Here is a 14,203-nt window from a genome sequence, read left to right as displayed (position 1 = left end):
AAAAGTAATTTCCTAAAGAAGCAGCAAATAGTTCAAAATACAAATATGGAAAATGTTCGTTTAGTTCAATGTGGAAAAATGCTCAGTATAGAAAGAAAAAAATTATTTTGGCTGACTTTGAGCTAAACACATTCACCATTGTTCTTGATTTAGTAATGGAGTATGGCAGGTCCTGAAAGTCATCTGTGTACCTTTGATCATAAATGTCAGGGCTCTTTGGCTTGGGCAGACAAGGCATCTCTGATTTTCATTGCAAATTTTTTCACAGTGAATTTGGATGTGTTGCGAGAAAGCGAATCCTAATTTTGCAGGTTTATTCTTTCACTAAGAGATTCCATTTTCTGTTTAATAATTGAGATCAGAAAACTGAATGAAGGTATGCCAGTAGAACTGCAAGCTATTTGAAGCCTTGTTCAGATGTACCATGAGTCGTTTGGCTCAATTCTAACATATGAAATACTGAAAGTGTACCTAGACATTGAGTTCTACCAAATGCATTCCCATTATTAGACTTAGACAAGCATGAAGTTTAAACTGTGCAATATAGTTTAGCAGCACTTTTTTTCTATCAGGTAGCACCCACAGGATTCTTCCCTGAATTAATTGCCAGCTACTCTGCCTGAGACAGTAGGAGCTACACAAAGATACCTAAATGTAAAAGCTGGGAGGACTACTTTGTAGGAAGAACCGTATTAAGGTTCAGTAAATGGAAGGTGCAGAAGCTGTCTGGAATTATGTGGATCATGTGCCAAAGTGTAAATGCTTGAACTTGCCACAGGAGATTTGAATGAAATCCTTTGCATGAATGAAATCCACTTAGCTAAGAAATAATTTTTATCTTACCTCAAAATTCCTTTGTATCCCTCTTTACTGAAGTATTTAAGTGCTAACATACATTTAGATTCAATTAGGATAAAATGGTATCTCTGCCCTAGGACATGGTACCATGGTAGCTGATACTGATTCATGTGTCTCTGGAAGCACTAGTTAATGTAGGCATCTGTATGCCTGTATTTGTTTCAAATGACTCTATATATAAACACTAATTTTCACTCTTTGGCATGGACAAGATGAGACTATTGCCACTTGCCATTAAAGGGCACTGCCAGAGCTGTATGAACAACTGTCTCATTTTCTAGCCAAAGTTAAGCACATTTTTTTATAGGATACTGTTTAGAAATGAAATAAAAAGTTTTGATTTCAGAAATGGCAGATGAGAAACTTTTCCTTTCCAGAATTCTTTTCTTGATGACCTCAGATTGGGAGTAGTTGCACAACCCTAAACCTGAAGCTGCATTTTTATGCAAATAAATGATGAGAAATGTCACCTGGATCAGATGAAGGAGTTAGCCTGGACAGAATTACTGGTGAGGCCAGTTAGGTGTAGCTGCTCCCTCCTGCCATTAACTTCTCTGGGAAGATTCTACCCCCAGTTGCAGTGCTCCGCTTCCTGGATCCCCACAGAAGTCATTTAGGAAGAGAGGGCAAAGCAATCTTGCCATGCAGAAAGACTAAGCTTTGCTCATGTTACACCAGGGGGGAAGCTAAAGACTCTCCAGTTTGGAATCTATATCAATGTATTTACCAGGAAGGGAGAACCATCCCTTTCCCACATCAAGGCTCTGCATGGTCCAGTCCAGGGAAAAGGTTAGGAATACCACCTCAAAATGATACTTACTGAGGTCAAGGGCCTCGACATCTTTGGGAAGATAATGAAAAAGCCTAGTGTGTATGTAAAAGTAGGCAGGGCCTCTTGTGTTTGAATTACATATTATAATGTTATGTATAGTATATTATAATCACTGAGGAAACAGCATGATATGTATGACAGGTTCAACCTATATTTCAAATCAACAAAAACTACAACTTCCTGTGAGAACACAGCAAAGCACCCATTGCTGAAATGCAGGCAGAATATAGACAGCAAAAAATGAATACATTACTTCAAAGGTTTGAAGTCTGCCTAGCTAGTGGCCTGACTGGGAATTTGCATATAGCTGTCATAAAATGGAAGAGATTTCATTGTTCTCTTCGTTTACTACATAGGTGCAGCCTTACCATTGGAATATCCCAGGATGTCATCTCCTAGCATGATCTTAGTGGCTTTTTTTTCCCAAATGAGTATTTTCTCTCCTAGGTAATATTTGCATCAAGACATTTTGAAAAAGTTTCCTCAATGAAAGAAAAAAAAAATTGTATTACATTAGTCACAAAACATAGATTTAATAGTCTCAAAACTGCATATATTATGGAATGCAACCAAAAAATAAATTAGCAAAAAAAGAGAAGGCATGCTTCTCCTTTGATGCCTGTGGAAGCCTTTGGAAGAGGTGGCTGCTTGTTAGGGACCAGGAATGCATGGTGACTAGTAGCTAGCATCAGGTTTTCTGGGCCTGAGTGAAGTAGGACTGCAAGAGACAGAGTTTCTTGCTATTGAGATCTGTGCATTGATAGGAAACAGTGGAGAAGTTAATGATTTCGGAAGCCAGCTTTTGTGTTTGCAACACATAATTTTATGCATGGAAAAAAAGATTTTGAGGTGAAAAGAGAGTCGGTGAGTGAGAGAGTTTATCAAATCCTGCTTATTTTAATCCCCCCAGGAGGCAAAACAATCATTTATTTCCAACTGGGCATGCAAAGAAAAGAAAGAAACGGAGTTTGCTTTCGCTGCTTTGTTTAATTTGTCCTTATTACTCTGCATTTTTTCTCAGTCTTACTCCTTGATACGATAACCATTCATTTTGCCACTACAGAATCCTCAAACCAAGAATTTACTACGGTATAATTATTATTTTTCAAGTCTTTTTTGTGTATCGTAAAGATCAGAAAGCAGTTATGCTTGACCTAAGTTTTTGGCTGGTAGATTTCAAGTCTTATTTTTTTATATATATATATAATTTTCTCTTTTTCCCTGTTAGTTTTCCAAAAGCCTTCGGTGGGGGTTTTACTACTTTTAGTTTTCTAGCATTATGTCAACACTTTGCTTCTTGATCTCCCATTCTTGACACTATTCACACTGCAGTTCATCTCCATCCCAGAAGAGTAAGGGTTACTTCTTTCTTAATTTCCTTTATTTGTTGTGGTTTCTCATGGAAGGGAGAAAAGAGATTTCGATATTTTCAGGTGCTCACCTGAAGAGCTCATAGTGGTGGTGGAACTGGGATGTGCTACCCACCACATCCACCCCATGCATGTAATCTTAATTACTCTCAGTCCCACTCAACTCCTCTTTTCAAGGTCAGATACATGGCAGTAGCAACTGAACACTCTGCTACTGTAAGGTGTTTAAATTGTCACTATCAGCTTAAAAAATAAATGTCGGCTCTCCAAATCAGCCTTTTGAAGATTTCAGCCAGATGAAATTCATACATATGTCTAATATATTCAAAATGACAGGCACCCTCTCATTCACCTTTTAGCAACAGCAGGCAATGCAGTGCAACATAAGGCACACACAGGCTGCTCCTGAGGCTCCGTGATACCCATCTTGTAGGGTGACTAAGATTTCACTTTTAATCAGGTGTCTTTACTGTAGTAAAAGCAAGTACAGCCCAAAGGAATGCAGAGTTTTTGCCACTGAGCATTCAGCAGGAACAGATGTACTCCTGTCACATGTGCCATGTACCAGTACTTTCCAGACTGGGCATTACATTGCTGTAAGCTCTGTGATATTTACTGCAGAATTAGTTTTATTTAAAAAAAAAAAAAAATCATCTTCCTTCTCTGTCTGTTCCAAGAACATCTCAGCGAAACATGTCAGGCAAAGTCTTGTGAGCTTCACTTGCCAGTTACCTGCAGACAATGAGCCCTGGGTAAGAAGAAGCACCAGCTCATCACCCTTCCTAAGTGACACAGGTTAGGTTTCCATCTGAACAGGGAGTGGAATGCTCCGTCCCCAACATCCCATGGTGTAAATAACTGATTATAAGTATACTGAGCTGTGAATGTTTTACTTTAATTTACAGTACAGTGTTGGGGACAATGAATGGAGGATCTCAAAACTATTTCCTTCATTACATTTGCAGTATTTTAATTTATTTCCAGTGGTAATGTGCAAACAGGCAAAAAACTCCCCAAAACAAAACAAACCTGCTGCATCCAAGCCAGTATTCTCTTCTTGGCTCTTCTGAGAGAGCTATCAAGAAATACCCAAAACATCCTGGAGGTGTCAGCCCTTGGAGTATATTTAAGAGAGATGATCCAGGAAAGTGTCATTGTGACATCCCAAGTGATTTTTAGTATTTATTTATTTATACCAAGAAAAAGAAAATAGATGTAAACAGCGTAACGGATTAGCCAGCCTGACACAGGGCACCACAACATCATCTTATATGCAAGGCAAGCTAATCCACTGCCCAGATAATGAGAAATGGTACAGCCACACTTACAAGGAGGGATGCATGCTTCACAGAGCTCTGGAAGCAAGACTTAGTTAATAGGAAAGTGTTGTATCTTCACTTTCCATGACACTAAAACTAAAGGAACGTCTCTCTAGTTTTCCAACTCGCAAAATGCTAAACTTAAAAGCAAACTTGTACCCTTAATGTCTGCCCCACTTTTAGGCAAGTCCCTACCCATTTCTGTGTTTGGGTTTCCATATCTGTCTGTAACTTGGAGTAATGATGCTTATCTTGTACATAAAACTTAGATTTATACTTGAACATTAATGTTTAGGAATCAATTATTTTATGTTCACATTATTTTATTTTTTTTAATGTGCATATGTCTTTGGCTCTTTCCACATAGAAAAGGGACAACATTCTGAGAAGAAAATATTGAAAAGATCAAAAACATTGAAAGATCAGGTTTCTTAAGTACAAAGATTCCAGTGAGCATTTGGACAGCAAGCAGTGCAGTCAGGCTGCCTGCAAATCCAATTCATCTATTTCTCTTTTTTCTGGAAGAGTTTTGGGGTAATAAGACCACTTCTAAGTATTATCCCCCACTTTTTAGGCACCTGTGTTTTCCCTTTAAGCACCTGGTGTTATTAAATGTTGCAGACGTAGATACCTCAACTAGATACAGTCCAGGACAAACCAATAGTTTAAAAGAAATAAACATGGTTCTTCTTCTGATTAAGGTCTCTGTGCAGGTGCACAAGTTGACTTAATAGCCCCTGCATATGAAAAGCACCACAGGCAATTAAAATTGAGCTTACTCTGTAATCCTGTTTTATTTTCTACAGGAAGATCACTATCTTTTAGCAAATAAATGGCTTAAAATTAAGTATGGCATAAGGATTGGCTTCAGTTGCAAATGCAAAGACAGTAACCACTTACACTGCAAACAAAATATATTTTTGTATGAAATTATTGGTGGTTTAAAAGTAATTTGAAGCAAGAGTGGTACTACGTGTGTACATTATACAGAAAAATATAATTTTCAGGTCAATCAAAACACCTAAAAGCTTTTGTGAATTTGGAGACAACAGTCAGAACTACATGAAATAGATTTTTTTATAAAAATCAATTTATAAAGTCAATAGGCCTTAATCCGTTAATCCTTCAACATTCATGTTTTCCCTTGGATGTTCCTGAGCGACTAAGAGTTTGATTTGGGAGATCAAAGGGTTAATTTGCTTTTCAATTGAGGAATGACTCAGAGTTCCCCTTTATTGTTTAAAAAAAAAAAAAAAAGTGGTGTGTGGGTGTAAGGTAGGGAAAAAAAGCCAAGAAAATGGATTCACTAATTGGGGTTTTCACCTGCTGTGAGTCTAATTGAATACAATGCTTTATTTGTAACTCAAGGAGAAAGAAGATTATGCAAAGTATGAGAAATTCAGACTGGTTTTTAAATTCTTATTACTTGGCACTATTGTATGGGAAAGAAGACCAGCGTGATAATAGCAGCATCAAGCTTCTGTTAAGGCAGACCAGGAAACTCCAGAAACAGTAAAAATTGAAGGAATGTATATCGGAGGGGGGGTATCAGTGCTAGATACTTCTGAGGGAAAACAAACCACTTTTGCTGTGAAACAGGGGGCCTCTGGCTGCCCCTGTCCCTTTGTATGACATGGGCAGCTGCTCTCTCCTTGTTGTGAGCCCTGAGGTTCCTCCCAAGTGAGAGGCAAACCAAGACTTAGAGAAAGATTCCTCACTTCTTAAAACTTGGCTAAAAATGGGAAAATGTGAGATTGCTGATGTAACATAATTGACAGCCTTCAGCCAGTTTATTCACCTCAAAATTAAGATACTTGACGGAGCAATAGATCTAATACCAGATCCACTGAATTAAACGGAAAATTCACAAGATAATGAGTTTTAACATAGTGATTTATGTTTACACAAAAATTAATCCTCTGTTTTCTTTCCACATTGTGGTAGTGCTGTAGGTCCAAGGTAACTGAAAACTATGAGTTAGACCTTTTAAAACAAACTAAATCGTCTGGAAACTATGAGAATTTAGTATTCAATTCCATTAATTTTTATATTTGCATTTGAGGGCCTGAGAGGTTGAACCTTGAGCATCTCACACTTCTAATGCTTCTGGAAAAAAAACACGTGGGCTCTCCTTGAACTGTTTTTTGAACTTTTCTTAAATTCAGATAACCCAGTGACCTGGAGCCTTAAGGGGAGCCCTGAATATCCTGGTACTTAGGCTAAAACCTTCCAAGTTCAGTGCCTACTGACATGTATGTAATAGGAAAGCAATCTATGGGATATTCCTGTGGTATAGAAACTATGGGTGGGATGAATTTTCTGTGCTTCTAGGCCTGCATCTTCCCAGTGTAAAAACAGGGAGGACTTTTTGTACATTTGAAAGGTGGAGGATAGATTTAGATTACATATTAAGAAGAAATTCTTTACTGTGAGGGTGGTGTGGCACTGGCACAGGTTGCCCAGGGAAGTTGTAGATGCCCCATCCCTGGAAGCATTCCAGGCTGGACAGAGCTTTGAGCAACCTGGTCTAGTGGAAGATGTCCCTGCCCATGGCAGGGGAGATGGAACAAGACGATCTTCAGGGTCACTTCCAACCAAAAACATTCTATGATTCTGATTTGAAAGATACTTTTTATTTTTTTGGGTGGCTTTACCAAGAAAGCACAATCTCTAAGGCTTGAAAAACTACTTGATTATGTGAAGGACTCAGTTCTTTTTGCAGCCTCATTTTAATGAATAAAGGACATAGATGTACAATATGCATGAATGGAGACTGGCCACACTGATTTGAAGTGCCTGTGACACTGAGAGGAGATTGCTGGCTTTCCTTTGTGTAATGCATATTACATATTAATCTTCATTCGCGAAGCCTAGCCATGATGATGATTACATATTAATGCAAAGAAACATCACAACAGTAACTCAGCGTGAGCAGAACTATTTCTTCTGCTCTGGCTGACCAGGAGGAGATGCCCACCCTTCCCTGCAGGGCCAAGGCAAGCCCTCAGAAATTAAATTACCTGATTTCACTCACAAATAAACCACTCGGCATTTTAAGCGCCGAAATTAACAGCTGCAAAGCAAAAAGAAAAAAAAAAAAAGGCAAAAAAAAAAAGGGCAGGTTAAGGCCCATTTCAAATCCGTTCCAGATTCGGTGCATATTTTAGCTAAGTTTTCTTCCCAAGCCCTCTGAAAGTGAACCGATTTGCCGCCTCTCAGCACACCCATCTCTCTGGCCGGCCCGGGGCAGGGCAAAGGACGCACAACAAAAAAACAAACAAACAAAAAGAAGTCAAAGGAAGCCCCGAGGGTTTCCTGCCGCCTCCAAAAGAGCTGCACAGCCCCGGGGAAGCCGGCAAGGGGCGAGGTGCCCTCAGACGCCCCGCAGCCGGGATGCTGGGGCGGGTGAGGGGGTGCGGCGCCGGCAGCGCCGCCGGGCGGGAGCGGAGCGGGGCGGGGCAGCCCCGTCCCCTCCCTCCTTCCCTGTCTCCCTCCATCCCTCCCTCCCTCTCTCCCTCCCGCCGTCCCTCCCTGCCGGCAGGGCGGCCGCAGTGGCGCTGAGCGGCGGGGCTGGGCGGACGCGCTGTTTCTGTCTCCGCAGCCGCCGCCATGAGGGAGCAGCTCCGGGGGTAAGGGCGATGCGGGGTCGCGGGGCGGCAGGTGCGGCGGGGGCGGCTCCGCCGAGCCCCGGGGCCACCCCGCGCTCCGCGGCGGTGCCGGCGGCGTGTCCGGCCGCCCTCGGCACCGGCGGCGGAGCCTGTCATCTCTTACACCGAAAAATCTCAACTTGCCGCCGGGTTTCTTCGGGGAACTTGGAAGGCGCGTTCGGTTCGGCGCTTTTCGCCGCTCCCGAGGCCGTAGTTGGGCGCTGGATGCGCCCCGTTGGCACACGTAGGAGATGGCGGTGTGAGCCGGCACGCACGCGTGGCTGTGCCCCTGCCTGTGCCCCTACCTGTGCCGGTGGCTGTACCTGTGCCCGTACTTGTGCCGGTGAGGGCTCGGGGGGCGGAAAGCCGAGCCAGGGAATCACAGCTGTGTGGGGATGCCCGCGGTTTTTTGGGGGTAGCGCGGTGCTGCACAGCGTTACCTGCCTGGCACATCGCCTATGGGGCATCTCGGGTCGGGCGTGAACTCCAGCGGAATTCCTGAAAACAAACGTGCTTGGGGGTGCATGGCTTGTTCTTCTTCTTCTTTTCCTTTTTTTTTTTCCTTTTTTTTTTTTTTCCTCCTGTGTAATTTCATGCTTAGAAGTAATGTTTTAAGTTAATAGGCAGAAGAGGTTGGGAGGGGATTCCCTCTGGGCTGTTGCACTGCAAGTGCTGTATTTATTGTTGCTGCATGGCACCTTATATTGCCTTTTAATAGCTGCTGTAAAGCATCTTGCAGCCCGGGACACCACCGGTGTCTCCAGCCTCCGCCTTGGACTGAAGTTGGGCAGAGAGGTGGTTTTTGCAGGTGTGTGTGTACATAACTGAGGAAACGGGAAACCTGGTTATATCTGGGATCTTTGACCTTTTTAGCACTAAGGAATTGTTCAAGGCCGTCACTTCTCTGAGCCTGGATTTGACAAGACCCTGCAGTGAAATTGCTTTGGCAGGAGCAGAGAGGATAGGCTTTGGAAAGCAAATAGATCAGCGGAGAGTGACAAGCCGGGGGGGCAAGGCTCACCCAGCCCAAGCCACTGAGCGCAAATCTTTACCCCGACAGAGCGGACAAAATAAATGTTTAACAGCAAGGGAGAAAAAAAGAGTTACTATTCAGTACTTGACAGCTGATATTTGCCCTTCTGCTATTCATTTCCAGTATCGGCAAGAAACTTTAATATGTATTGGTGCCTACCTTCAGCAGTCTGATAAATCTCACAAAAGCCAATAAAACAGGCTAAAGTCAAATTCCTGCTGAAGGGACGCTGATCCTTGGCTTAAACAGAAATAATCTCTGCACAGATCAGTAGTCTCTAGATTTACAGATGAAAACAGTAGTCCTTTGTAAAGCACAAAGGAGTGCCACCTTTTTACATTGCTAATACTTTCCATAGCAGTAACTTGTTTTATCAAAGGAATTAATGAAACACTGTAAAAAGAAAAATATTAAATCTTCCTTGCAATCACTGTCATCTGCTGATGAAAACATTTTTCTTTTAAATGAAAGGTAATGTCTGTTCATTCAACCTCTTTCAGTTGCATTTAGGTTAGTTTAGTAAAATCCAAACAACTATCGTGCTTATTTTGGCTTTTTGTCAACATTCATAAGGTGGTTGGAGTAACATTTTATTCCTCGTAAAGCCAGAAGGTGAGAGGTATTATAAATTGTGTTGTTTGAAAATGGATCAGTTCAGTGCTTTGTAAAATATCACTATAATTTTGGCTCTTTTTTTGTCAGTATATGTAACTACTTATTTATTGCTACATGGTAGAATTTCTTATTCTATGCACATCTATGCACTTGCACATCTAATTCATGTCGCATTTTCTAATGAAGGGTGTGGGGATAAGTGCAGCAGAACTGGCTCTAGTATCACCAATAAAGAGTGCTGTAAGAGTTTAAAAAGGACTCTGCAGCTGCAACCTAAAATTCTATTCTGGAGCTGAGCAGTGAATACACGAGACCTAATCCTGGATATAGGTTTTGGTTTTTTGAAAACAGGGGGAGGGAGAAGGAGTGCAATCAAAAACAGTAAAAAGATTTGCAAATGTTATGGTGTGGCTGGTGCAGGAATGTTTGGTGGGGGGTGTGCAGGAATTTGGGTGTGGGGGAGCATTGCTTTCCACTCCTGCTGCTGGTGTTGCTCAGAAGTAATATAAAAGGAATGAAGATAAAATAACTGTATTTTGGCCAAACTGATCAAGTTATAACAAGGGAACTGTAATTCAGCTAGCATGTCAGTTTGGATATCATCTCCTGATTTCAGGTTTCCAGTGCTGTGTGTTATTGGCTCTGCTGACAGCGATGAGAGACAAATCTCTCTGCTGTTGGCAGGAACAGAGGAGTTCACACAGGCATGGTGTGACAGAATTCCCCACATAAAAATTATCCTTGCTAATATAATATAATCATCCTTTAATGAAGTGGTCCTGTGGTTCCCAAAGGATGTCTCAAGTGAAGACTGTGCTTTCATTCCACTGAATTATCAGTGTATTTAGTGTACCTGTCACACCCATGTCTAGGTGTCACCATTAGCCATTGCTGCTCATCTCCTTTCCAGGCCTGGTTTTAATTCCCTTTCCACTTTTGCAGCTCAAGTCAGGTGAGAAAGAGGAAAATAAGCCAAGTGAGCGCATTTATATTTTTATTTGTTGCAGAATGCCCATGATTTAAAAGCTAGTGATCAATTTAGTTGACCTAACTGTAGAGCCAAATTGAAAAATGTATCCTCTGAGCATGTGCAGTATTGCAGAACTGCTGGCTGTGTGCGTTGATGCCTTTTTGTTTGGTGGTTTGTAGGAAAAGCATTTCAAGTACTTATTTCTGCACATACTCTCACCCTGCTTCAGCTGCTGCTAGTCAAGAGGACTTGCACTATACTTTTCATGTCTTCCTGACTTACAGGCTGTAAAGGGCCTTGTTCACCGGAGTTTGAAACTCTGGCAAACACTTTACTGCAGATCTATTAAGGATGCTACAGCATTCCCAAGTGTGGTTGAGGCTGCCTGAAACTGCTGAGCTGGCATTTCACTTCAGACGGTGTTCACAATAAGGGCATACACACAAATCCTCCCCCACCGGTCCAACCCCAAAGCTCACAATTAAATGGCCTTTGAAAATGGCAAAGAGGCTTATGAAGAATAGCCTTGATGGAATCTAACCTTTCCTGGAGCTGCCCTTGTGTGCAGAATAGTTGATAATTTTCCGAGCTGAGAACGTTGGGAAGCGAACGCCTTTTAGCTGGAGCGAAATATCTGCAGCCTTCTTGTGTTCTGCATGTAAAGTACCAGCAAAGTCTGCCCTGGCTCAGTATGGGCACTCAGCCTCTACAGAAATTGCAGCCACCAAGGTTCAGTTCACTTCAAAGCCCTTGCTTTTGTTTGCAAGAGCACAGAGGTGTGCTCACAGCTGACCAGCCCATCCCCGGGTCTGGTACCAGACGGGTGATCCCTGCCGAGGGCAGCCACACCACCTGGTGTGGGATACATTGGATAGTCACTGCTGGGAACGTGGTGGGCCAAAGACTTAGGGTCTCTACTTACTTGACTTTTGTAGTCTTAAGGAAACAAATATTTCCTCTAAGTTGCAACAAAGTGTAAAATTAAAGGAAAAGGGGAAATGTACCTGCCCTGCAAGTTTAGTCTTTATCACTTGCAGATGAAGCTAATGAAATCATTCCTTAGAAAATGCGCATCTCCAAGATAATTGATCTTACACCATGAGGAGAGGTCAGGGGTTACTGTTATTGAAAATATCTGAAAACAGTTGGAGTCCAGTGGTTTTTTGGTGATGGAAATTTTATTTAAAAGGTCATTTATTTAAAATTCAACTCATCTGTGTCATGTTGATTAGTGATTGACCATACTAGTTTTTCACACTAAGATGATCTTTTTGTTCTTCTGTCCCTCACAGACCTGGGATTCTATAATCTTATCTGTATTTACCTTTGCCAGATATCTGATGGCTTTTAAATATTTTCATGAGGAATCAGTTTCTTTGAAGGCTGCCAGGGTAGCAGCTATGGAGTGTGAAGTGATCTAGTTTATCCATAGAACAGTTTGGGTCTGCCAGACTAATTTCATGCAGAAAGTCAGGCAGGTTTTCTTCAGAGGTTTCTTGTAACTGTTTCCTTAAGTTCTTTTTCTCATTTTTACTACATGATTTGGCATACAAACCATGGTATAGTTTCTGTTCAAATATCCACTTCTGAGGCTACCTGCCCGTGGGAAAGCAAGCCAGGGCAGCCAAGCTCATACCTCTGGAATTCCTGATATGAGATTGACATTGGGTGAAAACAAACTGCGACCCCAGGTCTGTGAGTATGAATGTTTGCTTGGGTCTGCAGCCCGTTCACCTGAATTGTGACATCCCTGGCTACAACATCTTCTGCCATGAGTTCTCCTCCTTCCTCTTTTGCTTTGGACTGTTGTTGTATCAGCGGAGGCTTCAGGTGGCTGAGTTTTTAGGAACTGAATGTGTGAACAAAACTGTTTCTGTTTTTCTTCAAAAACACACTTTATGCCTGGGTATGGTAAAAAGTTCTGGTGTTACATTCTCTCTGCAAAACCTGCCCGTACCCAAGCAAGGTGGGAAATGCAGGGGCTTGGGTGGAGGGGGCTCAGATCCATAGGTTTTCACTTGAAGCTACCCAGTTTCTGGGAATTAAAAAAAAAAACCTCAAACCCAGACCAGACCCAGATTTCTGAATGCAATTGCAGCCACCTCCCTTTGCAGCACTCATTTTTAACCAAGCAAGGAACAAGACTGCTTTGCTCTTCTGGTGTCCTCCTCCCTCTTTCACTGCCTTCAGCCACTGCAGGAATTGGGAAGGGGTGGGAATGCTGAGGTTGATGAGACAGGGCTTGTTTAAAAGCCTGTGCTCAAGTAGGGCAGCACTATGGCAGTGGTTTTTTCCTTCTTCTTAGTGCTTGTGATCCCTTTCATTCTTCATTGCAGTTACAGAGGAAAATCTGGAAATATATATAGTAAGCTGCTGAACATATAGAGGTTACTGGGGCAGTAAAGTATTCGCATGGATCAAATAAATAGTCTGTCTTTTAAGGCCAAAATTAAATCACACTAAGAAAACATGTCACGATTTTCTTTTTTCCGTGAGTAGGGGTGGTGTTGAAGTGATTCATTGGAAGTTGTACCTCTTCTTAGCCTGTAAAGGATAAATGTGCACTTGGGAACATCAGTGCCTCAAAATGAGAACTCAAGGAACGTTTGTTCTCTAAAACAACCTCATCAGTGTTCCAGGGCACAGTTGGGTGTACGGGTGCTGCTGAGTGGTGGTTTAATCTTTTGGAGCTGGGAGGTATGTGCTCCAGGAGCTCCACAGCTCTGTGGGTCAGGTCCTGCTCTCCTGCATATTTTCTCTCAAATGATGTGTGCATGTTGAAACCCTGATGTCTGCTTTTAAGTACAGAAATGACCGATGTTTTTGCTAGCAACTGTATGCTACGTACATATTCTGGATTTTTTTTTTTGTTATGGACACTCGTGGTTATCTTTTAATGTTGCTGAATTCTGTATGAACAGGACTTGTTGGCTACAGGATAGATAAGCAAGACTTCTACGTTAATAGAAACATAATCATGTTAGCTATGCTGTCATTAAAAAACAAATTCATAAGAAGTATAACCTTAGGAGACATGAGTTGCTACTACACCCGCTAACACTTCATTCTGTTGGCTTTCTCACGCTGCCTGTCTTTCGGCAACATGTTGTGTTGCAGAGCTGGAGGCTGCTCCCCTCAATGCAGAGACTGTCCAATTTACATTCTAGTCATACTGCAGCGTTTCATAACCCGCTTTAGCTTTCCCCTGGCTTCCCAACAGCTCTGCCGCCTGACACTGCACAGGGACCTCCGGGACAAGGGAAAGGGCCTGGGAGTCCCAGGGAAGAAGAGGAGCAGCCAAGAGTCTTTGCCAAAAGAGACTGTCAATACAGGGTGCGAGGCATTGGCCTGAGAAGTGGTGTGAGCTGGTGGTGGATCAGTAGACTGTTGCACGGGGGTTTTAGTGCAGGTGTCTGGACTGAAAGGAAAGATTGAAGCTTTGCTGCTTTGGATAACTCTTACCTTCCACGTGGGAGAGAGTGTGTAGGGGAAAGCAGATCAAAAATGCCACGGCTCTCAGTATCTGGTCAGAGTTCCCATAAATGCTTTAAGAATTAAA

General features: G+C 42.3%; 1 protein-coding gene across 21 annotated transcripts in view; it reads left to right on the top strand.

The window, feature by feature from the left end:
* DMD (dystrophin) overlaps positions 1-14,203 on the top strand; it is a 1,059,271-nt gene that overhangs the window by 967,773 nt on the left and 77,295 nt on the right. For 4 of the 21 annotated variants that reach the window (XM_064646830.1, XM_064646832.1, XM_064646829.1 and 1 more), the window contains exon 1: positions 7,877-8,008. The exons of 16 other annotated variants lie outside the window; for them this stretch is intronic. In XM_064646830.1, coding sequence (XP_064502900.1) covers positions 7,989-8,008 — 20 coding nt within the window. In that variant the 5' untranslated portion in view covers positions 7,877-7,988. Of the gene's footprint in view, positions 1-7,875; positions 8,009-14,203 lie in introns of those variants that run through there. One more of the 21 variants, XM_064646833.1, reaches the window with a different exon arrangement.

This window comes from Pseudopipra pipra, chromosome 2 (assembly GCF_036250125.1).
Source record: "Pseudopipra pipra isolate bDixPip1 chromosome 2, bDixPip1.hap1, whole genome shotgun sequence".
NCBI classification, from domain to species: Eukaryota; Metazoa; Chordata; class Aves; order Passeriformes; family Pipridae; genus Pseudopipra; species Pseudopipra pipra.
Note: the sequence above shows the minus strand (reverse complement) of the source record. Positions and strands in the feature narration are given on the sequence as shown.